At 43.4% G+C, this 27,962-nt stretch overlaps 1 protein-coding gene across 18 annotated transcripts in view; it reads left to right on the top strand.

The window, feature by feature from the left end:
* Positions 1 to 27,962, top strand: part of CADPS2 (calcium dependent secretion activator 2) — a 333,758-nt gene that overhangs the window by 113,526 nt on the left and 192,270 nt on the right. For all 18 annotated transcript variants that reach the window (XR_014555332.1, XR_014555333.1, XR_014555334.1 and 15 more), the window contains exons 4-6: positions 12,653 to 12,733; positions 15,247 to 15,483; positions 24,635 to 24,756. Coding sequence is in view for 14 of the 18 variants with exons in the window: in XM_083698926.1 (XP_083555052.1) it covers positions 12,653 to 12,733; positions 15,247 to 15,483; positions 24,635 to 24,756 (440 nt within the window). In the remaining 4 variants the exon portion in view is untranslated. The remainder of the gene's footprint in view (positions 1 to 12,652; positions 12,734 to 15,246; positions 15,484 to 24,634; positions 24,757 to 27,962) is intronic.

The raw sequence follows: 27,962 nt of genomic DNA, 5'->3' as shown, positions 1-27,962 counted from the left end.
TTTATCTTCAATTTAAATTCTGATGCTTTGCATTATGACCATTTTCTGCACACTCTCACTGATGGAATGAAATTTGCCATCTTTGGGTATTTTAATGGCATCTACATATTGCCATGGAAACATTTCACGATGAAATTTCTGAAATTGCCTAGGATAAGTTGTAGAATATGGTTTGTTATGAAAGGGATTAGACTGTCTGGTCCAATTTCTGTTTGGTGGAGATTTAATTTTGACTTTCGGGGCTGTATTGGGGTGGGTGGGGAAACAGCCAGGGTCTGTACATCATTTGTATGGAATAGTTTATGTTGGGATTTTCACAAATCTCTGAGGTCTCCAAATGGATTGTGTCTAATGATGTTTCCTCCTAAGTGTCTAATGATGTTTGTCTCCTCCTAAGTCTAATGATGTTTGACTCCTAAGTGTGAAAGTACTCAGAATTAATTTTCATTGGCTTGCACCATTGGAGTCATGGAAGTAAGGTTTTCCATCTTCTCCCCTTTGAGCTGCTTGAAACCCACTAGAAAGCCTTTCGGGAGAATTGGGGGCCCTTTGTGTAAAATATGGGATGGAATATAGGTTTACTGGGGTGGGGATGGAATTTCCCATAATGGAAACCAGTGGTGTGTTACACAAAACATTGGGATGTGGGTGGCGCTCTGGTCTAAACCACTGAACCTCTTGGACTGGCTGATCAGAAGGTTGGCGGTTCAAATCCCCGTGACAGGGTGAGCTCCCGTTCCTCTGTCCCAGCTCCTGCCAACCTAGCAGTTTGAAAGCATGCCAGTGCAAGTAGATAAATAGGTACCACTGTGGCAGGAAGGTAAATGGCATTTCCCTGCATTTCCATCACGGTGCTCTGTTGCGCCAAAAGCGGTTTAGTCATGTTGGCCACATGACGCGGAAAGCTGTCTGTGGACAAACGCCAGCTCCCTCGGCCTGAAAATGAGATGAGCGCCGCAACCCCATGGTCTTCTTTGACTGGACTTAACCGTCCAGGGGTCCTTTACCTTTACTGATCAAAGAGAGATAAAGGAAGTAATTCTAAGTGGAAGTGAAGGTCTCAGAGCTGTTTCTCTTATTGCCTATCCACACAAGGATCAAACCTTTTGTCAGGTGAAGGGGTGATATTCGACATCTAATGCTGCGATTGATTCTTTTGGTTACTTGGTATTCTGCAAAGATCCAGTACTTGGGGAGAGTTCTCAAGGCAATATTCTCTGTTTTGCAGTATTTATATAACTCCCAATAGACAAACATTCTCTGGGTGGTTTACAAGTAAACACACGCCATAAGAAACACACATAAGAAACCCATAAGAACATAAGATATACAAATAAAGCCTAAAACCACACAGTCTAAAATAAAACAAAGCCGGCAACAGGATGCACCCAAGGTAGACCTGGCAACAGAGGGCAAGGCAGTGTGTGGATCTGAACAAGTACTCAAAAATTGTTTACAACTGGGAAGACTTGGAAAATTGAAAATTGCAATACTGTAGGCTCCAGGGACACTTCTCTGGTGATGGCTTTCCTCAAACAGAGAGCTCTCTAGTAGCTGCTACTTCTGGTGAGGGAAACCTGAGAGGAGTGTCAGAAAGTGATCTCTGGGTGTGTAAAGGAAGACACGATTTGTCAGGCATCCCTTCCCATAAGCAGAATGCTTATTATCAGTATTCTAGCAGTGGCACACACTGTGGCTTTACAGAAAATTGTTTCAGATTGCTGTATGCTTTGGGATCATATTCGGAAGCTGAAGTGTTAGATTTGGACCTCAGGAGTCCAAATTTGAATGTTGGGCTCTGTGTCGCTTGAATATATTGCCCAATTTCCCTGGCTGGAATTTAAACTCAGCTTGGGGGACAAATTGTTTGAAGTTGTTATTCCGCCCAGACATATGAAATAAAAATAACAAGCCAATTTTCTATTTGTCCAATATTTCTAGAAAACACCTCTTCATTTTATGTATTTATTTGTTTTTACTTCAGTACTGTGCCAGGATCTCAGGGCCCAGAGTTATACATGGGTCAGCTGGGTGTGGAACGTTTGCCAGACAAGTTTGTAGCACCTGCTACAGGGCTATGGATTTGAGAATATTTTAAATGGGTAGAACATAAAGCCACCCATTTGTAAAAAGAATGTAACCATGATCAGTTGGATTCACTCTGGTTTCAGGTTCAAGAAGCCACTGCTTAATGATAAAGAAAGGTAGATGGTATTATTTTAAAATCCACCCTGCTCTGTTGGTATCTGAATTTGTTCCTAAGCTATCCTGGGTTTTCCTGTGGAGCAACAAATAGATTTTCTCAAATTAACCATTTATTTAATGGGAAGAAATGTTGAGGATTGTTGACCAACATCTCTCCTGAGAGGGAGAAGATACATAGCATAGAGCAGGCATCCCAAAACCCGGCCCTCCAGATGTTTTGGGACTACAACTCCCATCATCCCTAGCTAACAGGACCAGTGGTCAAGGATGATGGGAATTGTAGCCCAAAACATCTGGAGGGCCGAATTTGGGGGTGCCTGGCATAGAGAGACAAATTGGTATTTTGGTTACAGTGTCAAACTAGGACATGGAGACCAGAGTTCAAATACCCACTTAGCCACAAAACTCATTTGGTGGCCTTGGGCCAGTCACTGTCTCTCAGCCTAACCTACCTTGTGGGGGCTAGGGCTGGACGATATCTAGTTTTCAACATTGTGATATATCACCAGTTAAACATTGTGATATACCAATATATCATGATGTCTAAAATAAGGATGGAACTATGTAGAGGCAAACAGTAGGACTGGGCGATATCTAGTTTTCAGCTTTGTGATATATCACCAGCTAAATGAAAACACCTGTTCTTCTTACCTTTACGTGAGATAAGGCACACCAAGTTGGCCCTCAAAATCTAGTTTCTAATCAGTTGTTGGTTTTTTTTGGTCTCCCTCAAATTTTTCATTTTCAAGGTTTCAAATTAATACAATCAAGGACAAAATTTGTTTTGTTCTGTTTTCTGTTTGAATCAAAGGACTATCCCATTAGGGTACCAGTTCCTAAATTATTACCCGACTCCACATTCAGCAAAATTGATTATTTTATTTGCTACCGAATGCTGACCTTAGTGAGGGAAATGTGCGTGCTGCCTGGTATTTATTGTTGTTCCCATGCCAGTTATAATTTCATATAGTATCCATCCTAGTTGAATACTTTCCCAGATCCTTAATTTTAGATGACAAGTCTACAGATCAAGGCAAATGCTTAATGCATATGAAGCCAAATATTAAGTCCCAATTCTAGCAGACCTCAGTATGAAACACAGCTAAGGTCAACGCTTGTAAGCAAACCACAACACAGAGGCTTTGAAAGCTGTGATTTATTCTGACTGCCTGTGTTCAGTTTGTCCCTATTGACCTTCCACCTGGAAAATCCACATATTCCTGTGCTGTACGGCTAGGAGGCTTCACTTCTTGCGGCGTTCCTACAGTTGTGCTGCTTGCTAAATTGCCAGCGGAAGAGGTTTAAGAAGTCTCGACGCTGCATCTATATGACAGGTTTGCTTGATGTTGCCTTTGGCATGAGATGTCATGAGCATGTTTTCCTGATCAAAAGCACAGACTTGGGATCACAGAATGCGGTTTGACTAACCAATGGCTCCTGAAGGAGCCATGAATGGAGGATGTTCCTGTGAGCGGGGTCAGGACATGTGTGCTCTGTGGTTGTTGCAAGGCAGTTTCTCCTACCTGGGCAATTATCTTTCCACAAGGGCCGATATTGATGCCAAAATCCAGCATCGCCTGAGCTTTGCCAGTGCGGCTTTCTTCCGATTGAAGTGCAGAGTGTTTGAGGACCCGGACATTCACTGGGAAACCAAAATGCTTGTTTACAAAGCTATTGTACTACCAACCTTACTGTATGCTTGTGAAACATGGACCACTTATGCACGCCATCTCCAACTCCTTGAAAGGTTCCATCAACGGTGTCTATGAAAAATTTTACCCATCACTTGGGAAGACAGGTGAACTAATGCCAGTGTACTGGAAGAAGCAAATATCACCAGTGTTGAAGCAATGATTCTTCAACGTCAACTTCGTTGGACTGGTCATGTTGTGCAGATGCCTGATGATCTTCCAAAGCAACTACTCTATTTCGAACTTAAAAATGGAAAGTGTAATGCTAGTGGTCAACAAAAGAGGTTTAAAGACTCTCTCAAGGCAAATCTTAAAAAATGTACAGTAGAATGAACACTGTCAACTGTGAAACACTGGCCTGTGAGCGCTCCAATTGTAGAACAGCCTTTACCAAAGGTGTCATGGGCTTTGAAGACACTCGAACTCAGGACAAAAGGGGGAAATGTGCTAAGAGGAAGGCACATTTGGCAAACCCTCACCGTGATCAACTCCTGCCCGGGAACCTATGTCCCCACTGTGGAAGGACGTGTGGATTCAGAACTGGCCTCCACAGTCACTTACGGACTCAATGTTAAAACCGTGTTTATGGAAGACAATCTTACTTGACTACAAGTGATCGCCAAAGAAGAAGACAAGGAAATTAAAGAAACTGACGGGCATCTGGGGTCAGCACTGTGCAGACGTGATGTCCTTGATGCAGGATGCCTATGTTGGAGCATACTATCTTGATTTGTATAACCGAAGGAAAAGAGGCGCTATAAATACATGCAGATTTAAGGATGTGTGTGGGTTGTGTGTTTTTTTCCTCCTGAACCTAAGAAGCTTGCTGTGACAGAAGGTGGGAGAGGAAATGCTGCTGTGAGCTGTTCCCCATGTCCAAATTTTCTTGTTGATGCTGCTTTTCAGCATATCAGGACTTGATGCCACAGTTTTAGAGTTATTACCACTGGGCCTTTGGCAATAACTTTCTCTGCTTACTACTATTCTGCCTGGTGTTGTTGTTGTTGTTGTTTTTAAGAGGTGGGTCAAGATGTGAATGAAAAGTGCTTTCTTGTTCTAGGTATGAATTGATAATAATATATAGGGTTGCTATTTGCATGTTCAGGCCCAGAGACCTCCCCCCTCAATAAATTCACACATGACTCAAATTTTAGCTTTGGTTTTTGGCAGAATTTAGGCTACAACGTTATTGATTACAGGTGAGTGGTTCGACTAGCTCCCTGCACCCTTGCAGGGATTTTACTTATTTATTTAACTGGGTTTCTTGCCCATCCTTCACCTCAAGGTCCCAGGATGGCTTGCAAAAAGAAAATACACAAATATATAATAGTTGCAACCATAAAACAAGCTTATAAACAATTAAAATGGCATTGTACATGTGAATAAAAACAACCAGAAGCATGACATACCTGTTTTCCCCTAAAGTTCAGTGAAAGGCTTCTCCAAGGAAACAGAGAATAGGTTAATGACCATTTATTGTATTGATAGTTTTGCCATCTTATTTGGTGAACTGATGATAAATTTAATGTTAGGAACAAAAACTTAGGAAACTAAAACTTAACTTGGTTAAGCATGTTACATTGGTCACAAAAACACCTGCTTTCTAACTTGCGGCAAGTGAAAAGAAAAATGGATATGTTTTCACTTTAATCTCTTCTTTGAGATTCTTAGCATATATACACACACACACGCACACACACACACACACACACACACCCCTTGTGAATGCACGGGGTCTTGATTTGGAGGCACCTATGAATTGTCACATGTTACATTGGTCACATTAACATCAGTCATTTGCCAGAAAACCTTTTCCCCACAGTTTCCAATGATCAGTCCCATAAATTTGACATTTGCCCATGAAACATTAGCACTTTAAGTATATTGCCGCAGATGGGGAGGAAAGGATTCATATTTTTAAAGAAAGTTACAGATAAATTCTTGATGCTTCAAAACTCTTACATGCGGTCACGTATTTTAAGACACAAAATAAAGAAAGCATTAAGGCTACCTGTAGCTTATTTTTTGATTATTTTTGCAGGGAAGATCAAGGCAATTAACAAACATAGTTTAATGTTAATTGAAGTTCAAAGTATATAAGTTAAAACACAATATATTAGGTGAAGATGTATGCAAATGTTACAGTGGTCATTGAGGAGCTACCCAAACATCTGTTACATTATGCTGATGATGTTTGTCACAGGCTTCCTCCAAACTGAAGTACACAATTGGAGAAACTAATTTGCTGGTGTCTTGGGATGATCATCCGTGTTCATTTTAAGCAGAGATTATCCACCCTGTTTTCCATTATTATGGATTTTAGGAGATTAGGCTGGATTAGTTTCATTGCTATGGTTGGTTTAATTAAATCGACAAAGCTGTGTGCTCTGGCGGCGGCAAGAACAGAATAGACTAGGCTAACATTATGTTTGTGACAATTTTTCTTAAGAAGATCTATTCTCCTGTTTATACACTTGGTGTGATGAGGGAGGTCTGACAGAATAGTAAAATTCCTCCAGAGGTGGGTCAAGGTGTCAGCTTCCAGAGAGTTTCTCTCATTGCTACATACATAGCTGCTATTTATTATTATTATTATTATTATTATTATTATTATTATTATTATTATTATTATCATCATCATCAATATTATTATTATTAATTTCTTTATACCCCAACGTAATATTAGAAACATGATAAAACATCAACATTAAAAACTTCCCTAAACAGGGCTGCCTTCAGATGTCTTCTAAAAGTCAGATAGTTGTTTATTTCCTTGACATCTGATAGGAGGGCGTTCCACAGGGTGGGTGCCACTACCGAGAAGGCCCTCTGCCTGGTTCCCTGTAACCTCTCTTCTCACAGCGAGGGAACCACCAGAAGGCCCTCGGCGCTTGACCTCTGTGTCCGGGCTGGGCAATGGGTATGGAGATGCTCCTTCAGGTATATTGGGCCAAAGCCATTTAGGGCTTTAAAGGTCAGCACCAGCTCTCAAATGAAAACATTATGTTGTGGTATTTTCTTTCTAGTGAAGTATGTCTTGATTATTATTTTACTAAGTAAAATAAGAACAAGGCCAGTGGAAGTGATGATATTCCAGCTGAACTATTTAAAATTTTAAAAGATGATGCTGTTAAGGTGCTACACTCAATATGCCAGCAAATTTGGAAAACTCAGCAGTGGCCAGAGGATTGGAGAAGATCCAATCTACATCCCAGTCCCAAAGAAGGGCAGTGCCAAAGAATGCTCCAACTACCGCACAATTACACTCATTTCACACGCTAGCAAGGTTATGCCTAAAATTCTACAAGGCAGGCTTAAGCAGTATGTGGACCGAGAACTCCCAGAAGTGCAAGCTGGATTTCGAAGGGGCAGAGGAACCAGAGACCAAATTGCAAACATGTGCTGGATTATGGAGAAAGCTAGAGAGTTCCAGAAAGACATCTACTTCTGCTTCATTGACTATGCAAAAGCCTTTGACTGTGTCAACCACAGCAAACTATGGCAAGTTCTTAAATGATCACCTCATCTGTCTCCTGAGAAATCTCTATGTGGGACAAGAAGCTACAGTTAGAACTGGAAATGGAACAACTGATTGGTTCAAAATTGGGAAAGGAGTACGGCAAGGCTGTATATTGTCTCCCTGCTTATTTAACTTATATGCAGAATTCATCATGCGAAAGGCTGGGCTGGATGAATCCCAAGCCGGAATTAAGATTGCCGGAAGAAATATCAACAACCTCAGATATGCAGATGACACAACCTTGATGGCAGAAAGTGAGGAGGAATTAAAGAGCGTTTTAATGAGGGTGAAAGAGGAGAGCGCAAAATATAGTCTGAAGCTCAACATCAAAAAAAACGAAGATCATGGCCACTGGTCCCATCACCTCCAGGCAAATAGAAGGGGAGGAAATGGAGGCAGTGAGAGATTTGACTTTCTTGGGCTCCATGATCACTGCAGATCACCTGCTCCTTGGAAGAAAGGAGATGGCAATCCTAGACAGCATCTTAAAAAGCAGAGACATCTCCTTGCCAACAAAGGTCTGTATAGTTAAAGCCATGGTTTTCCCAGTAGTGATGTATGGAAGTGAGAGCTGGACCATAAAGAAGGCTGATCGCCGAAGAATTGATGCTTTTGAATTATGGTGCTGGAGGAGACTCTTGAGAGTCCCACGGACTGCAAGAAGATCAAACCTATCCATTCTGAAGGAAATCAGCCCTGACTGCTCACTGGAAGGACAGATTGTGAAGCTGAGGCTCCAGTACTTTGGCCACCTCATGAGAAGGGAAGACTCCCTGGCAAAGACCCTGATGTTGGGAAAGATTGAGGGCACAAGAAGAAGGGGACGACAGAGGACGAGATGATTGGACAGTGTTCTCGAAGCTAAAAACATGAGTCTGACCAAACTGCGGGAGGCAGTGGAAGACAGGAATGCATGGCATGCTCTGGTCCATGGGGTCACGAAGAGTCGGACACGACTAAAGGACTAAACAACAACAAGTAAAATAACTCCCACTTCCTCTGTGACGTTCCTGCCTGCCCCCCCCCCCCTCAAGGGAAGATCTGTTGCAGGGATTGTATTCTAGGTGCAGAGACTCCCTATGTAATTTAGAATTTGTGGTGGGGGAAAGCTTTCAATCAGTTCTCATTTAAAGGCAAAACTACCTAATCTGCACTTTCTGAAAAAACACGCAAACTGGAACACTGCCTCCTTCAGAGTTTGCACTTCTCCAAATGTTTTCAGCGCCTTTCACCAGCTCAAGTAATGTGTGCAGAAATACACGTCCTGGGGTGAAGCGTGCATTAAAATGCATATATTAATGAAAGGAACATAAAAGATGCATTAGATTGAGCTGAGTGGTGTTGCAAATATGTGTATCAAAATGTGCATGAAAATGCTGATACATTTTCGTGAGCGTTGTCAAAAAGTCACAAACTTGCATGGAAATTTTGGCAACCGGAATTGACCAAATGAGAAACTAAGAGAACCAGAAATTGACTGATGTGCCCATCTCTCTTGAGAACCCTGGGTGATCAGGGCTGTATTTCAAGTGGGGAGGTTACATGGGTGAGTAAGAACGCCCAACATGTGCTCTTGAAATGGCAGAATCTTTTGATATTTTCTTACATCATCAAAGTCATCTATAATCTGGAATGGAAAGTATATTTCCATGTCAAACCAGATTCTCATTAGAACAGGCACCCCCAACCTTCGGCCCTCCAGATGTTTTGAACTACAACTTCCATCATCCTGGACCACTGGTCCTGTTAGCTAGGGATCATGGGAGTTGTAGGCCAAAACATCTGGAGGGCCACAGGTTGGGGGTGCCTGTATTAGAAGATTCTGCCATATTTGTATTTCAACGATTTCCAGTAATTTTGGTTTCGTTGATGGATGACCTTTGCAGAGGGACAAGGGGGAATGTGACCTCACTCCTGCTTCTTGATCTCTCTTCAGCATTTGATATCTTTGACCATGTTATCCTCCTGGACATGGGATTTTGGGACACTGTATTATAGTGGTTCCACTCGTACCATCAGGACTGAGTCCAGAGAGTCGTATAGTGAGAAAGGGGCATTGAAATCTTCAGTTACAACCGACCTTGTGTTGAAACCTCTTCTTCGGTTTTTAGTGCCTGAGCTGTGTTTTCAATATCATTCGTTTGGCCACATGAATTCAAAATCACCCTTTATGGCATAAAGTTTAAGCCCTGAGAACAAACAAAAAGAAGCAGCTGGATAAATCTCTTGGCTCTGCCTTGTGTGCAATGCCTTTTTTAACCTTTATTTAAGCTGTATGAAAGTCAATATGAGTAAATCAACACAATGCCAGGTGTACCTTTTCAGGAAGGTTTTCTGCGTGGTGATTAAAAGAGCTCAATGTATTGCTTAAGGTAAGCCAGCAGCAATGTGTTGAATTTTAAGAGGTTGAGTCTTGGATCAGTTTGGGTTTTCCATGTGGAAGATAATATACAAGAGAGACGTGTCACTGTACATCCAGTGCTATTAGCAATATAGGATTCCCATGCTCATATACACAAAGCAGACAACCCACAACTCTAGACAGAAGTTGGTTATAAATATATTCCATTTTTTTCTAACTACAGTGGTACCTCTGGTTATGAACTTCATTCGTTCCAGAGGTCCGTTCTTAACCTGAAACAGTTCTTAACTTGAGGTACCACATTAGCTAATGCTAAAAAGTTGTGCACATCCAGCCGCGCTGCCGCTGCATGATTTCTGTTCTCATCCTGAGGTAAAGTTCTTAACCCGAGGTACTACTTCCACGTTAATGGAGTCTGTAACCCGAAGTGTTTGTAACCCGAGGTGTTTGTAACCTGAGGTACCACTGTAATCCAGGGCTTTCAAAAGTGTCATGTGGAAGTTGTGCAACAAGATACTGAGATACCATTTGCATTACAGAAGTTGTTCTTTGAGTATGCCCGCCTCAGGTTTGTGAACTCACCTCTGTTGGCATTCAGATTTCCAGATTCTGAAGAACACAAACAGCCAACAGAATTCTACCTGTAAATTACCTTTAGGGCAGGGGTGAGGAAACTTGTGGCCTTTCAGATGTTGCTGGACACCAACTCACCCCAACCCCAGCTAGCAGGGCCACTGGGGTATGAACTGCCAATGTTCTGTGAACAGCCCTGAGAGCTCTGGGTATAGCCCAGTATATAAATTCAGTAAATAATAATAAGACAATAGTGCAGGGTAGGGCTGGGCGATAACTGGTTTTCAACATTGCTATATATCACCAGCTAAACGTCACAATATCTGGTTTTCAACTTTCAATATCTGGTTTTCACCAGCTAAACATTGTGCTATACAGTGGTACCTCTGGTTGTGCACAGGATCCGTTCCGGAGCTCCGGTCGGATTCCGAGGAATTCACAACCGCAGGTGCCTGTTCTGCGCATGCGCATGGTGTGGTAGAGTGCTTCTGCGCATGCGTGGGGAGGGGCAAAACCTGGACAAATACTTCTGGGTTTGCCGCATTCTCATCCTGAAGGATACACAACCAGAGGTGTCCAGAGGTACCACTGTACTAATACCACAATGTCTGAAATAAGGATGGAGCTATGTAGAGGCATTGGCTGGCTTCACAGTCTTTACCACATTGTGATTTTTGCATCACACACACACACACCATAATTCACAGTATATTGACAGGTCAAAAATTATGAAGCCAATATCATGATGTGGACTGCAGACCGGTCTTGGACAATATATTGATACATTGCCCAGCACTGGGAGTGTACTATGAATTGATTGTAGATATTGCCTAGCAATCTGAAGGATAGGCTCCATCTTTCCAGGAGTACATGGGACCAGGCTGAAAATGGTAACCTGCAAAGCCACTTGGAGCCACATACAGGAGACATCTTACTGTATGTGGTGCCTGTTCTTCGCTCGGAAAACTCTGTGATCTAACATGGCGCTGTCTTTGGCACTGTGAAATAGAATCGATGGCCTTTGGGGGGACCCTTTTAGCTCTAGGATTCTGTTTGACCTGCTTCTCTGTGTAGCACTTGTCAGAACGGTAGCTGTGGCAAGGTGCTCCCTGAGGTATTAAACTGAGAGCACTCTTATAACACACTCAGAGTCACATAATTAACAATGTGTTTACATTCATATTATAATATCCCCAGGCTCCTTGTCATCTGAGTGTCTTTTTGAGTTATTTTAATTCATTTATTCTCATCAATGTACTGTGCTTCAGAAATGTATACAATGAGTTTATATAAATAATCAAGATGTCTCTGGAAATGGCTTTTTAGAGTGATGCATCTTAAAAAAAAAAGGTAGCACAGCAGTTGTTAAGATCATACACTCTATAATATAAACAGCCTGTTTGAACTGAAAGCAAAATTCAGCATCTTATTATTTTAAACGTGTTTCTAATCCTGAAGATAGACATGAAAGCATGTGAGCTGTGACTAGTACAATTTTAGAAACTTGAAGAGATGGGATTGCAGCATGCAGAATGAATGTTTGCTCTTCCGGTTGCTAACAGAAAAACAGTGCCATGCAACTTTGCTTTTGCTTTAAAGGTAAAGGGACCCCTGATCATTAGGTCCATTTGTGGCCGACTTTGGGGTTGCGGCGCTCATCTCGCTTTATTGGCCGAGGGAGCCGGCGTACAGCTTCCAGGTCATGTGGCCAACATGACTGAGCTGCTTCTGGCAAATCAGAGCAGTGCACGGAAATGCCGTTTACCTTCCCGCCGGAGTGGTACCTATTTATCTACTTGCACTTCATGCTTTCGAACTGCTAGGTTGGCAGGAGCAGGGACCGAGCAATGGGAGTTCACTCCATTGCGGGGATTCGAACCGCTGACCTTCTGATTGGAAAGTCCTAGGCTCTGTGGTTTAACCCACAGCTCCACCCTAACTATGCTTTAGCCTGCCAAAAAAACCCCAGTTGTAGTCTCCAGTCTTTTCCTCAGTGCATTTTGACCTTATTTTACCATGGCATCTTAAAGGCTGCTTTGAATTCAGAATATCACTTTCCAGTCTATGGATCTGCTTCCCATGTGGCGTTGGTTGCAGCCATTTGTCAAAAGGCCACTTCTTTGATATTTAATTCCGCCCTTGACCATGAAATGAGTTTGCAACATTGCGTTTCCTTATCTTGTTTACATAAGTTGATGATGGCTGAATTTTGTTTTGTTGATGCCTATATCAAATAGTGTGCCGTGCCTGATTAGTACTTTATTTTAATATTCTGGTGTGTTCCTTTTTTTAAAATTCAAGCTGGACAATGCAGATGAGCAAGCAGCCCAGATTAGACGTGAACTTGATGGGCATCTCCAAATGGCTGACCAAATGGCCAGAGTAAGTCTGGTGTGCTTTTCTTTCTAACTTTAACGAGTACAGTATTTTAGTGATCTGTTTAAGGTTGGAATCATGTTCATGAATTCAGTGGGACTGTCAGGATGCTATCAGTGGCTCCCACTGGTTGCCCAGGAAAATTTATAATAATAATGTATTATTTATGCCCCGCTCATCTGGCTGGATTTCCCCAGCCACTCTGGGCGGCTCCCAACAGAATATTAAAAACATGATAAAACATCAAACATTAAAAACTTCCCTAAACAAGGCTGCCTTCTGATGTCTTCTAAAAGTCAGATAGTAGTTTATTTCCTTGACATCTGATGGGAGGGTGTTCCACAGAGCAGGTGCCACTACTGAGAAGGCCCTCTGCCTGGTTCCCTGTAACCTCACTTCTCGCAGGGAGGGAACTGCCAGAAAGCCCTCAGAGCAGGACCTCAGTGTCCAGGCAGAAAGATGGGGGTGGAGACACTCCTTCAGCCAAGGCCGTTTAGGGCTTTGAAGGTCAGCACCAGCACTTTGAATTGTGCTCGGAAACATACTGACGATTTCCAACTTTGGTCGTGTTCAAGCGTAAACCCGCTGAAATCATTGGATTTAAGTAACTGATTTCAGAAGTTGTTCCTGAATATGAATGTTGGATCTCGCTTTCTTCTCCCCAATCTACATACATACAGGGTGGAATTCAATGTCACTATCTTCAGATAATTCTCTCTGTGCAAGCATTCCAGCTTGACCGACAGAACGATACTTCCTCCCCATCTCCTGTGAGCTGTTCTGGGGGTTTCCTCCGACTTCCACAGAGCCACATGGGACAGAAAGGAAGGAGAACCCTGTCATGGTAGCAGAAATCCTTGTATAGGGTTTCTCCGTACAGGGCTGGTTAGATGAATCCTATTGCTTGTTTTATTTATTCAATTTTTTTCTCTTTGGCAATGAAATTCCTCAGTGTTTATCTTGATGTCATTTCCTGCGTGCACAGTATATCGCAAAAATGGCAAAGACTGGTCTTGAGAGATTGATCAATAGGAGTATAGCATCTAGATCAAGGAAAGTAATAGTGCCACTGTATTCTGCTCTGGTCAGACCTCACCTGGAGTACTGTGTCCAGTTCTGGGCACCACAGTTCAAGAAGGACACTGACAAACTGGAACGTGTCCAGAGGAGGGCAACCAAAATGGTCAAAGGCCTGGAAACGATGCCTTATGAGGAACGGCTAAGGGAGCTGGGCATGTTTAGCCTGGAGAAGAGGAGGTTAAGGGGTGATATGATAGCCATGTTCAAATATATAAAAGGATGTCACATAGAGGAGGGAGAAAGGTTGTTTTCTGCTGCTCCAGAGAAGCGGACACGGAGCAATGGATCCAAACTACAAGAAAGAAGATTCCACCTAAACATTAGGAAGAACTTCCTGACAGTAAGAGCAGTTCGACAGTGGAATTTGCTGCCAAGGAGTGTGGTGGAGTCTCCTTCTTTGGAGGTCTTTAAGCAGAGGCTTGACAACCATATGTCAGGAGTGCTCTGATGGTGTTTCCTGCTTGGCAAGGGGTTGGACTCGATGGCCCTTGTGGTCTCTTCCAACTCTATGATTCTATGATGGCGGTTTGTTCAGGTTCATCTCCCAAGTGCCTCTTGGAAATTCAGGTGCAACTCATGACAAAAGAAAGCAATCCTTGATCGTAGCCTTTCCCATCTTTGGGTTCCCAGATGTTTTTGGACAGCATCCCCAGGAAGCATGGTCAGTAGTTCAGGATGATGAGAGCTGTAGTCAATCAGCAACGCCTGGGGAATATTATGTAGAATCATACCAAAGTCCCTTCCTAATTTCCTGAAAAGATGCAAAAAGTTTATGGGGAGCTCTTAAAGAGCTCTGTAGTCAAGTGCAGTGTTTTGACTGCAGATATTTCAAGGGCTTTTCAAGCATGCAGCATGTTTCATGGATAAAATATATTAATTAAAATAAAACCACTAATGCTGATTGTTGTGCAATGTACAGATTATACTCCATGCTTGGTGTAAAGGATATAATATGCCATCTATTGGGGTTTAAGCATGTTCCCCTTCTAAGCTTGGGCTCTAGGAGGTGGCTGAGCTATCAGGAATATGCTCCCTCAGGCTAAAATACTGTTCAAAGAGGAGAATATGTGGAATTAAGGTGCAAATAGAGCTTCTTTAGTAAGCCCTTCAAAACTGAGCAACAGAAAATAAACCTATTGAAGTATCTCTACAATTAATGCAAAATTGCTGGCATTGATGCTGCCCAGTCTTAAAATGTGAGCACAAGGAAGGAAAATCCCATCACTTGGCTGTTACTTGCACATCAGCAGGAAATTGGTTGGTGGAATCTTAAGTGTTGGCGCTGACCTTTACAGTTTTTAATAAAGTATGTTTTTATATGTATGTAAGAGCAAATACCATGTAAGCAGGCTTGTATTGATCTGAAGAGGTTTTTAAAGTAAAGCATGCAGTCACTGAATAGTAACTTACGCTCTGAATTTTTAAAAATATTTTTCAAGGAAAGAAAATTTCCGAAGTTCGTATCGAAAGAAATGGAACACATGTATATAGAAGAATTGCGGTCTTCAGTGAATTTGCTAATGGCAAATTTGGAAAGTCTTCCAGTGTCCAAAGGTGGCCCGGAATTTAAATTACAGAAGCTAAAGCGATCACAGAATTCTGCTTTCATGGACCTGGGAGATGAAAGTGATGTTCAGCTGTCGAAATCTGATGTGGTGCTGTCATTCACATTGGAGGTGAGTATGCATATCCTGTAATACTTGCTGACAGTTTAATTTGCTCTTTATAATTCTATGGCCAGGGACGCGGGTGGCGCTGTGGGTAAAACCGCAGCGCCTAGGACTTGCCGATCGCATGGTCGGCGGTTCGAATCCCCGCGGCGGGGTGAGCTCCCATCGTTCGGTCCCAGCTCCTGCCCACCTAGCAGTTCGAAAGCACCCCTAAGTGCAAGTAGATAAATAGGTAGCGCTTTCTAGCGGGAAGGTAAACGGCGTTTCCGTGTGCTCCTCTGGTGCCGGTTCGCCAGAGCAGCTTCATCACGCTGGCCACGTGACCCGGAAGTGTCTGCGGACAGCGCTGGCTCCCGGCCTATAGAGTGAGATGAGCGCACAACGCTAGAGTCTGTCAAGACTGGCCCGTACGGGCAGGGGTACCTTTACTTTAATTCTAAGGCAACACTATTTGTGCAGCCCAGTCTTTAGCTGGAAAACACTCCATTGCAAATTTTGTGAAAATGTATGCAAACCTCTGCTGTTATTGGTGACTAAATGCATAAGAAAGATTTCAGGTTGTCGGTTAAATTTGGCTGGTGTAGCTTCCCTTTGCGTAAATGTCATGTTACCTTTTCCAAGGGTGTGATTCTAACTAAGGCAACACAAAAGAATCATGATGATGATGGCTGGATCAAATCATAAGTTCTTCATAAATAATAATGATGATGATGATGATGATGATGATGATAATAATAATAATAATAATAATAATAATAATAATAATAATAATAATTTATTATTTATACCCCGCCCATCTGGCTGGGTTTCCCCAGCCACTCTGGGCGGCTTCCAACAGAATATTAAAATTCCTCAGGTTAAGAACTTAATTCGTTCTGGAGGTCCATTCTTAACCTGAAATTGTTCTTAACCTAAGGTACCGCTTTAACTAATGGGGCCACCCACCGCCACCGCGCAATTTCTGTTCTCATCCTGAAGCAAAGTTCTTAACCCGAGGTACTATTTCTGGGTTAGTGGAGTCTGTAACCTGAAGCGTCTGTAACCTGAGGTACCACTGTACAATAATCTATTAAACATAAAAAGCTTCCCTAAACAGGGCTGCCTTCAGATGTCTTCTAAAAGTCTGGTAGTTGTTTTTCTCTTCGACATCTGATGGGAGGGCGTTCCACAGGGCGGGTGCTACTACCAAGAAGGCCCTCTGCCTGGTTCCCTGTAACTTGGCTTCTTGCTGCGAGGGAATCGCCAGAAGGCCCTCGGCGCTGGACCTCAGTGTCCGAGCAGAACGATGGGGGTGGAGATGCTCCTTCAGGTATGTCTTCATAAACACATCTTTCCTTGTTTTCCTCTTCTTGCCCAGTACATCAGGGCCTGTTCAAAAAGAGCAGCAGGTATAACTTTACCACTTGAGGCTACAGGTAGACCATAAAGGTGTACCAGTGGGAAACAATCACCTTAGGGTGAATGGTAGGCTAAAACCTCTCTCTGTCTCTCTGATCACACAGGGATCCATAGATATGGTTTCTGTGTTGAGTATTTCCCATCGCTTCTTGCATGTGTGGCAACCCCACACCTTTCTCCTGCACTTTGAACTCAGGTGGAGGGCAGGAGAATTTCCTTGTAATCACACCCTGCTTTGGAAGTCCTTTGTGTCAGCATCGCCCTTGAGCCAGTGTACCAACTGGACTCATGCACCTCAACCCTGACTGGGCTAGGCGAGCTGGGTAGCACTGCCAGAGACCTCCTTTGCACAGGAACAGGTCACAGTGCTGTGGACTCACAGCTTAGAGCTGAGAGCACCGGATTCGCTTCCACAATTATACAGTCGTTGTGCAGCAGCGTTTTGCAGAGTCTTGCAGAGTATAAACCACTCGGAGAGCAGCTCTGTAGAGTATCCTCCTTTTATTCTATAACTACAGCTATGATACAAAACTATATACAGAGCTAAATATTCTGAGCACAAATCAGTGCTACTTTGAGTGCCTGCAGCTGCTCTTAGCAGCAACCTTATCTCTAAACACGATCTCTAGCACTCACTCTCTCTCCGACACACTGACTGACTCTCTCTCTCTCAGACTGATTCACTCACTTGACTAATTAAGTAGAGAGCAGTACATTGCTCCTCCTCTCTGTAGAATCAGCAGAGACCATCAGGAGATTCTTGGATATGGGAGGGGTGAAATCTCCTCACTTTGAGCATTTCTGAAGTGCAGTACAGACCCCCCACCCCCCCTTCTCCTGAAGCACAGTACAGTGGTACCTTGGTTCCCAAGCTTAATCCATTCCAGAAGTGCATTCCAAAACCAAGGCATGTGTTCCCATAGAAAGTAATGCAAAATGGATTAATCTGTTCCAGGCTTTTAAAAACAACCCCTAAAACAGCAATTTAACATGAATTTTACTATCTAATGAGACCATTGATCCATAAAATGAAAGCAATAATCAATGTACTGTACTATAAAATAAATAAGACAGTATTGTAGATGATAGAAATTAAAATTATTATTTTCTCTTACCTGTACTGATGATAGTCATTGTTTGCATGGGGGGGCTTTCATCCATTTCTGCAGTCACACAATCAGTCAGTCAGTAGCTGAACTGGGTTCCACACAGCCACAAAAACAAATAAACCGAAAAGCCTCCAAAACAAAAACACAAAATAAATAGCAAAAACAAAAGCGCCAAACTTAATCTGCTCCGGAAGTCCGGTTGACTTCCGAAATGTTCGAAAACCAAGGCACAGCTTTTGATTGGTGCAGGCGCCCCGGAAACAGTAGCTGACAACCGCATCGGACATCCGGCTTCCGAAAAAAGTTCAAAAATCGGAACACTTACTTCTGGGTTTTCAGCGTTTGAGTACCAAGGTATTTGAGAACCAAGATACCACTGTATTGTCCTGACCTCTTACACTGCCCTTTGGACGTATGCTGAGGTTAGAGAACGTTTTTGCTGCTATGCAAAACTTTTCACCAAACGAGGAGGTTTGTTCTCTCCCATTTCTCACCGCCACAACCCCTGGGCCATTTCAGCATGAGAAGCAGTTCAGATATTCTGTCTCTGAATAGCTAGGGTCTGAAGTGGTACCCTCCTGGAAGATTGCTAATTCTGCATTGTGTACAGAATTACGCTCTAATTCAGCCAATTGTTCCCAGTTCACCGATATGGCCACTTAAGAGATTTCGGAATAGGAACTTGAGCAGCCTTAAGTGTAAACTCTGTCACTTCCTGGCAAAGTACTACACACACTACATTCAATCTGTGATGATATTCAGACAGCGTCAGCACAAAAGTTCTCTCCTCGCATTCTTGCCTTAGGTTTGAGGAGAATACAGTAATACCGGATTTTCACTTTTTGAAATATGGCAACCCTACCCAATTGTCTAAATTAATCAGAGCGGAGGAGGCCGAACATGGCACAGCTTCGAGTTGTCAGCTGCTGCTGCTGCGGAGGGGAAGGGAAGGGGTTAAGGGCTTAGGAAGAGAAAGCATATAATGTGGCAGTGGGAATTAGCCATAAGTGATAGCCATTGCCTCTTATCACATGTTGATATGGTTTTTGCTTTGTTTTTGGTAAACAGGTCTTGTGGGACGTAATCTTTTAAAGGAAACACAAGCCTTTCTGCAGCACTTCTGTATTAATCTGCAAAGAGGAATCCACTTTTACCGTTCATCAATCCAATATATATATATATATATATATATAATCATTTGCTGTATTTTTCCTTATATTGGATGAGGTTTTTTGACAAAAAAATCATGTCAAAAAACTGGGGTCGTCCAATACACGGATAGTGGCATGGGGGGAGATGCTGCTGGGTGCAGGGAGTGATCTGGGGGTGCTGGCTGGCTGGAGCGCAACTTCCCTCGATGCTGCTGCGTGAGGGAAACACTCCCTATCTGTGGGTGGGAAAAGATCTAGGGAGTGTTTCCTGCCCGCAGCTGCTTTGGGCCATCTCCCCTCATTTTCTTAAAACCAAAAGGGGGGTGTCTAATACATGGGGGCATCTAATAGATGGGAAAGTACGGTATATCAGAGTGTCAGAAGTTGCTAGGCAGAGTGTATCAAAACTGCTTTCCTATCAGGGATTAAGTTCTGATGGACACCAGACATTCCCACCACAGATGACAGCATCATTGCAAGGGGGCATGGGGCGACTGCTTCACAAGCTGGCTGTGTTATGAGAGGATTTTATTTACTGCCCTTTGAATCAAAATTGTTGAAAGCAGTTGTAGGGGTAGCTTTTCCATAATTACGAGTTTTGATTTCTGACCGGTCTGAATTGAGAGAGGCAACACAAAAACCGTCTGTAAGCCAAGAAGAGCGTAGTGGGTTTTGGTTTGTTTTTGTATCTTAGGGCTATCAAAATCTTTCTTTTGTTAATAAGGAGGAACGGTTTAGGAGACAAATGCTCACTCTAATTAAAAGGGGAGAAATGATCATAACATAGCTTTGTTGTGTGAAGAGAAAGCCAGAAGTCCTTTAGAAATAGGATCCTTCTGCTAGATTTCCAATAGTGCTTCAAATGTGAATGTACATAGTCTTATTAAGTCGGTGTTCCCCAAACCTTTGCTACCTAGACTGTATTATTTAGTACTCTGGGATAAAATGGAAGACATGCTTCAGTTCACACCCAGAGAAACATAAAATATGTCAATTTGCTTCCAGAACAATATGCTAAAATCTTCCATGCAACTCCCGCTTTGGGCAGGTTTTTGGATAATGGTGATGCTTCTGAGACCCCCTCCTTCACTGTTTCTGGGGATAGCAGTGGACTCTGGGCCTATTTCCACTTGTCTACTTCTGCACATGTTGACTATTATGCATCCTGTCAACACCATTTTATCTGCGTGTTTTGCTTAACCAGTTTTAAGTTGTGCTAAATACGTATGTGTGTGTGTGTGTTTAACAAAATTGAAATATTTGTGCAGTAGTGTTTAAATGAAAAATGAAGTAATTAAAAAAAATTAATAAATATGTTTTTCTGGTCAGTATTCTTTTAGTTTTTAAAAATTGGGGGTAGGCAATACAGTGGAACCTCAGTTTTTGAATGTAATCTGTTACGGAAGACCGCTCGACTTCCGAAACATTCAAAAACCGAGGCGCAATGGGCAGTTGGCAAATTGCATTGAGAAAAATGAAAAATATGCAGCAGAAACCGTTTGACTTCTGAGGAACATTTGAAAATTGAAGCAATTACTTCTGGGATTTCGGCTTTCAAAAAATGAAATGTTCGGCCTCCGAGATGCTCAAAAACTGAGGTTCCCCTGTATTTTAATTCTAAAATACATTCACCTGCCTCAGAAAAACAAGTTAAGTAATTATGTAAAATAGCCAATTGGGAGTGCTCTAGTGAATATTGTAGAGTCTAGTTTTAAAATTGTGTCCTCAGAACTATCTTCTCTGTTCCTGCATGGCACCTTGTACACGTAATTCTAGACTGGTTAAGTAGTATTGGGAGTTGCCTAATCCAATGATCTTTCCAAAACTGGCAAGGCATAGTTCATCCTATTTATTCATGTGAACTGAAGCTGATAGCAGCTTTATCTGCGGTAAATGAGCTAAAATGTCTGTGAAGTTCCCCCCAAAACTGTGAGTAAGATGTAACTGTTCCCTCGAGAGAGAGAGAGAAAATTGTCTTAGATGTTTTGTTTGTTCTTTTCCTCCAATTTCTTAGATGTCAGACTGTAACAATGATGTGCCACTTTCCACTCTGGGAAATGCATATGCAAGTTGGCCCTCTCAACGTGCACATTTCTCTTAAAAAGAAGCGGGGGTGGGGAGGGGGGAGGAGGAGAAGCGTTGTCCGAATAACATCAGACACTTGTTAGGCTTCAGAGAAGTGCTTGTGATGGAAAATCACACGCATAGCCAAGTATTAGTTAGCAGTTGCTACTCCGGAAAAAGACAAGCTATTTAATTCAGGAGGCTGCTTGGCACGGGTGGTGCTGTGGGTTAAACCACAGAGCCTAGGACTTGCCGATCAGAAGGTCGGCGGTTCGAATCCCCACGACGGGGTGAGCTCCCATTGCTCGGTCCCTGCTCCTGCCAACCTAGCATTTCGAAAGCACCTCAAAGTGCAAGTAGATAAATAGGTACCACTCCGGCAAGAAGGTAAACGGTGTTTCCGTGCGCTGCTCTGGTTCGTCAGAAGTGGCTTAGTCATGTTAGCCACATGACCCGGAAGCTGTACGCCAGCTCCCTCGGCCAATAAAGCGAGATGAGCGCCGCAACCCGAGTCGGTCACGACTGGACCTAATGGTCAGGGGTCCCTTTACCTTTACTCCGGAAAAAGACAAGCTATTTAATTCAGGAGGCTGCTTGGCTCATCAGCACTGGGAACTGGACTCGATGGCCCTTGTGGTCTCTTCCAACTCTATGATTCTATGATTCTATGAACTGCTGTAGCAAATGCAAAAGCAGAGCCCCCCAATTCTTACATCCATCCAGAGGCAGAGCTACAGTAGCGTAATGAAAATAGAGCTTTGGGCAGTTGGGCTAAGAGTCCACTTTGCACCTAGCCCATTTTGTGGTGGTGCATTTTGTGGTTCATGTTGTTCTTCCACCATGCTACTGAAGCCTTTTGCAGAGCGAATGCATGAAAAGGCAAATAGCTCTTCCTCTCTGTGAGCAGTGCCATTTTGGTTTTTGGCTACTGTACCTTATTCCATCCCAAAATTGAAAACAAGCCTTAAAGGAAAATCTGGTGTTGGGCCAAAGTATCACAGAAGTAAGTTGAGGTGGAGTGAAAATGCCTATCAACATTTTGGGTTCTTGATTCAAGCTAAGACACTAAGAAGGCGTTTCCCAAACTTGGGCCTTCAGCTGTTTTTGGACTACAACTCCCATCATCCCTAGCTAGCAGGACCAGTAGTCAGGGATGATGGGAATTGTAGTCCAAAAACAGCTGGCATGAAGGGTTTCCCAAACCTGGGTCTAACACATAAGATTTTGGGTGGGTTGAGGTTCTGGTTAGTTCTTACCTTAATATGTAAGGTATTTTTGACTGAGGAAAAAGCCTCGACTGACAGGAACAGGCTTCCTTCCTTCCTGTAATAGGGAATGGTGCTACAGCATGGCTTTTTCTCCAATAAAAAGAAGAAAAAGCAAAAACAAGCCCTAGGCCACCTCATATTAAGCCGGGGTAGCCAATGTAGTGCTCTGTAGATGTTCTGGACCATAACTCCCATTAGCCCCAGTCAGCATGGCTAGTGGTCAAGAATGCTGGGAGTTGTAGTGAAAACAAACTGTTGCCTACCCCTGTATTAAGGTAAGAATGAAAAATACCCGCACCCTGAACAAAAATGCCCTAGAATTTCATCCCCTCAAATAGTCACCAAATATTTCCCCACTTTCAGTGGAGGTTGAATGGTCCTTTAAAAATATGGAGAGATATTCAGTCCGGGCATGGTATGATTAATCAAAAACTTCATGGAAGCAAATCTCCCTAAAACCAATAGGGATTATACAGATGCCATAGTCCCTAGGTTTAATTTGCTTTTGATGTTGAATTAATTAGTTTCAGTCTTCTTTGCTGGTAAAACAAGTCCTTGTTGTGAATGACTGCTAGTTGAAAGTAGCTTATGTGGTGTTGGGTAATGACTGTATCTCAGTGATACACGCTAAAATAAAATTAAACATGGCCATATCCGCATAGGTTTGTGTCAAGCACTCAACCTCTTCACTGATAGCAGGCTGGATCCAAAGATGTTCCCTTGGGTACTTTGACACATTTCTATCAATAAACTTGTATATCATAAGAGGTTCTTCATGTGCACCCATTCATATCCCTGAAGTTCATTAGGAGCACAAGTATTTCTCAGAACCTTAGTGTTAAGTCTAACTAGTTTTTCAAATTTTTATTCAAGGACATCACTGGTGTTGAAGGATTGCATCAAGTTATGAAAAGGGAGATTAGCTTCAAAACTTCACATTTTTTTAATCCACTCCTAAAATGTTTTTGAGCAACATGTGCACAATTGATAAACTAGTTTTTGTTGTTAAAGGTGAACTACACACTCAGAGCAACCCACTATAGAAGGGATACAAAGGCCATAAAGTGTTTTTTATATATTAAATTGCCTTTTGGCTTTAGATCTTGAAACTCTATTGTCGTGTTTTGTGTTTTTCTGCACAAGTGCTATAGAGTTTGCATCTTAAAATGGAAAATACTTGTTTTGTCCTAGTTTGGTAGCTTAAAAGCACTTTGCACAAAAGAAGCTCAGAATACAATTTTGTATGTTCGCTGTACTGTTCAATAATATAACAACAACTTCAGGGTGTTGTTGGTGTTCTCTTTTGCATGACTGACCATTAGATCCAGTCATGACTGACTTTGGGGTTGCGGCGCTCATCTCGCTTTATTGGCTGAGGGAGCCGGCGTACAGCTTCAGGATCATGTGGCCAGCATGACTAAGCCGCTTCTGGTGAACCAGAGCAGCACACGAAACACTGTTTACCTTCCCGCTGGAGCGGTACCTATTTATCTACTTGCCCTTTGAGGTGCTTTCGAACTGCTAGGTTGGCAGGAGCAGGGACCGAGCAATGGGAGCTCACCCCATTGCGGGGATTCGAACCGCCGACCTTCTGATCAGCAAGTCCTAGGCTCTGTGGTTTAACCCACAGCGCCACCCGCGTCCCAATGTATCGACCACGAAGGGACTCGAACCCTCAATCTTCTGATCCGAAGTCAGGCGCCTTATCCATTAGGCCACGCGGTCACCACTAGATTACATTAGATTAAATGCATCTTTCAGGATTGTAGACATAGCCTTGATCTTGCATCCACCAAACAGATATTCTTGTGCTATCGGTGTTCATAGTTCTGATCAATCGTTGGATTGGGCTTCATCCTAGAAGGATAACTGTCAAACCTTACCTGATAGGCGCCAAGTGCGGACCCAGTCTGGTACAGATCACAGTACATACAACCACGTATGCTGTGTATGTTGGTTGCTGCTGTTTTATTCCAGAGCACCGCTTAGAATGGAGGATTATCTGCACACATAAGCCTGCTTCTGGATGCGCGACGTATAAAGTTCGCATTTTTACAGAACCATCTGAGTCTTACTTTTTATACTTGATGATAATGTGGTAACATGTGTACTGCTTTTGTTTCAAACGGTTGATGTTCATTTGCTGTGTCTTGTTTTCTTTGTTCAGATTGTTATAGCAGAAGTCCAAGGCTTGAAGTCACTTGCTCCCAACCGCATTGTTTACTGCACGATGGAAGTGGAGGGAGGAGAGAAACTCCAGACAGATCAGGCCGAAGCATCGAGACCACAGTAAGTGTTGCACCGGGATGGTTATTCACAAGAAATGTGTGCTCCACAAGGTGGGGAAATTGTGTGCCAAAGTAGGCACCATCTTTTTTAAAAAGAGGCAAAATAGAAGCTTGGTTGGTTTTATTGATGTTATTTGGGGGCAGGCAACCTGCTGCTTTAGTAGTAACTACAGTGAAACGTACAGTCAATATCAAACCTAGGCGGCATCTTAAAAAGCGGAGACATCACCTTGCCAACAAAGGTCCGTATAGTTAAAGCTATGGTTTTCCCAGTAGTGATGTATGGAAGTGAAAGCTGGACCATAAAGAAGGCTGATCGCCGAAGAACTGATGCTTTTGAATTATGGTGCTGGAGGAGACTCTTGAGAGTCCCATGGACTGCAAGAAAATCAAACCTCTCCATTCTTAAGGAAATCAGCCCTGCGTGCTCACTGGAAGGACAGATCGTGAAGCTGAGGGTCCAGTACTTTGGCCACCTCATGAGAAGAGAAGACTCCCTGGAAAAGACCCTGATGTTGGGAAAGATGGAGGGCACAAGGAGAAGGGGACGACAGAGGACGAGATGGTTGGACAGTGTTCTCGAAGTTACCAGCATGAGTTTGACCAAACTGTGGGAGGCAGTGGAAGACTGGAGTGCCTGGCGTGCTCTGGTCCATGGGGTCACGAAGAGTCGGACACAACTAAAGAACCAAACAACAACACAGTCAAATGTATATCGCAAGCTTGGGAAGGGCACACCAGTAGAGCATCTCCATTCCTATGTCCAGTCCCTGATATCTCTAGGTAGGAATTGGGAGTGTCCTCTTTGTGATTCAAGGACCCGCCACCGGCTTGGGGATGAGAAAGACACATGGACACAGTATATTAGGTTAATGGGCTAAAAAAGGCCGCAACTTTATTGATTACAGCATGTGAGAGGTATTGGCTTAGGCATAGCATAAAACAACAGAGCATGACTCCACCCCCTCAGGGAGGGGTGAGTCTAACAAGGGTTATCCACCAGTGGGAGGAGCCTGTTGATGCAAATACAACTGAAAGCTCCCCCTGATGTCACCGGGGGTCGTGCCATGGCCCTGGCCACCAGCAAGGGCATCGGACAGGATCCACAACCACCAGATTCCTTTACCGGAATACCCATAAAGTGGAGGGGTAAGTGATGTCCACACATTGCCCTCCAATACACAAACATATTCCAATGCCTAACCGCCACCCAAGCCAGAAGAGGCTTACCGCCAATACCCTCATAGCTACAACCGATCCCTAAGGCTTCTGATGATGTCAGCCAGCCAAATATCATTGCCAAGATCCGAAAGGTGAACACCGTCATCTCGAAACAAAGACAACTCGCTGAACCGGATGTCAGCATGCAGAATCACATGGTCATACATATAGCGCAATTTGCGTGCCACAACACAATTTAAGAGTTCCCTGGATTTTTCAATGGCCATAGGGCTATGGGAGCCTCGCCAAACCCTTCTCTTCAGAAGGTTGGAACGTCGAAAACCAGCAGCGGAATGAAAGGGAAGTGCTGCTGCAGCCACATTTGAGTGACAAAACCCCGCCCCCAAGCCTCCACCTGATTGGCTGGTTACCTGGGGGTGTGGCACGGCAGCCAGGCCAGCTGGGCAGGGGCTGGAACGTGCCCTGCCAACACGGGAAACGGCTCCTGCTCACAACTCCTCCCCTCTGTAAGGAGGAGAGGCTTTCTATAACCCTGGAGAGCTGCTATGAGCCAGTACTGAGAGAATACTGAGCTATGTGGACCGTCAGCCCAACTCTGTGTTAGGCAGCTTCCTATGTTCTCACTTGCCATCCTGCCTGAATGTTGAAATGTTTCAGAAGTTGTTCTCGGGGTACCACCACCAGAGACAATGTGAATGGCGAAAGGGATGGGACTAACTTGCGTATTGTACAGTTAATCAGTGCAATTTTTTCATGTTTTCCACTGACCAGAGATGCTGTGGTTATCCCTCCATTACCTTTAGTTTGGAATCTTACCTTAAACGAATTCAGACCAGAGTCAAGCTTTATACTCTGATTAAGATTCTTGTCCATTAGAGGATAACATGTGAAGCCAAAAGTTTTTTTTATTAAGATTTGATAACCAAGGCACTATTTGGTTACAAGAGAGAATAGGTTTGCAGTCTAATAATATGTTTGCACTCAGTGTGTTTACAGTATGTGTGAACGGTGCAACTGATGTTTCTCCAGTCTAAATAAAGACTCTCCTCCCTGCAAGCCAAAATGGCTTCGGAAAGCTAATATAACCTTTTTCAACACAAGGGCTGCATTCCCTTTGGGGCAAACTAATGGTGGGGAGAAGCAAAATTAGGCAGATAAATAAATGTGAATTTTAGCTTTCTAAGTTAGGTTGGGAAGCGGGTGGCACTGTGGGTAAAAGTCTCAGCGCCTAGGGCTTGCCGATCGAAAGGTCGGCGGTTCGAATCCCTGCGGCGGGGTGCGCTCCCGTCTTTCGGTCCCAGCGCCTGCCAACCTAGCAGTTCGAAAGCACCCCCGGGTGCAAGTAGATAAATAGGGACCGCTTACCGGCAGGAAGGTAAACGGCATTTCCGTGTGCTGCGCTGGCTCGCCAGATGCAGCTTTGTCACGCTGGCCACGTGACCCGGAAGTGTCTCCGGACAGCACTGGCCCCCGGCCTCTTGAGTGAGATGGGCACACCAACCCCAGAATCTGTCAAGACTGGCCCATACGGGCAGGGGTACCTTTACCTTTTACCTAAGTTAGGCTAGTTTTTACACCCAGTGCCTGCAGGCATTAAGATGCCCTCAGATGCACCCATAGCTAGGGGGTCACAGACTGTACATTTGTTGTTTGTTATGTGTTTGTGTGTGAGAGAGTGTATTGGTGAGCGAAGTCAGAGAGCTGTGATTGATAAGCAAGTTGTTTGGATAGCTGACAATAGGAATCGCAGGAGTCCTAAAGAGCTGTTGTTTCCTCTTCTACTTTTGTGCACTTTCCCTGCTTGTCTTATTTTCTAGTCCTTGGAATCTCCGTAGTTTGTTCTTTCTTTCCCCCTAGCAACCAGGATGCATCTTTCCTGCAGTTTGCTCATCTGAGGTCAGGTAGTCCCTAGAAATTACTTTCTGCAAATACTACGACACAGTACGTGTGGGTGGATGTTAAAGAATCCCTTCTCCCCGCAAAATGAAAATATAAAAAGTCTGCAATGATGCGTAGGCAAGTCCT

The sequence above is a fragment of the Podarcis gaigeae genome (assembly GCF_964106915.1).
Source record: "Podarcis gaigeae genome assembly, chromosome: 10".
Taxonomy (NCBI): domain Eukaryota; kingdom Metazoa; phylum Chordata; class Lepidosauria; order Squamata; family Lacertidae; genus Podarcis; species Podarcis gaigeae.
The sequence above is the reverse complement of the archived record's forward strand: the minus strand, read 5'-3'. Positions and strand labels throughout refer to the sequence as shown.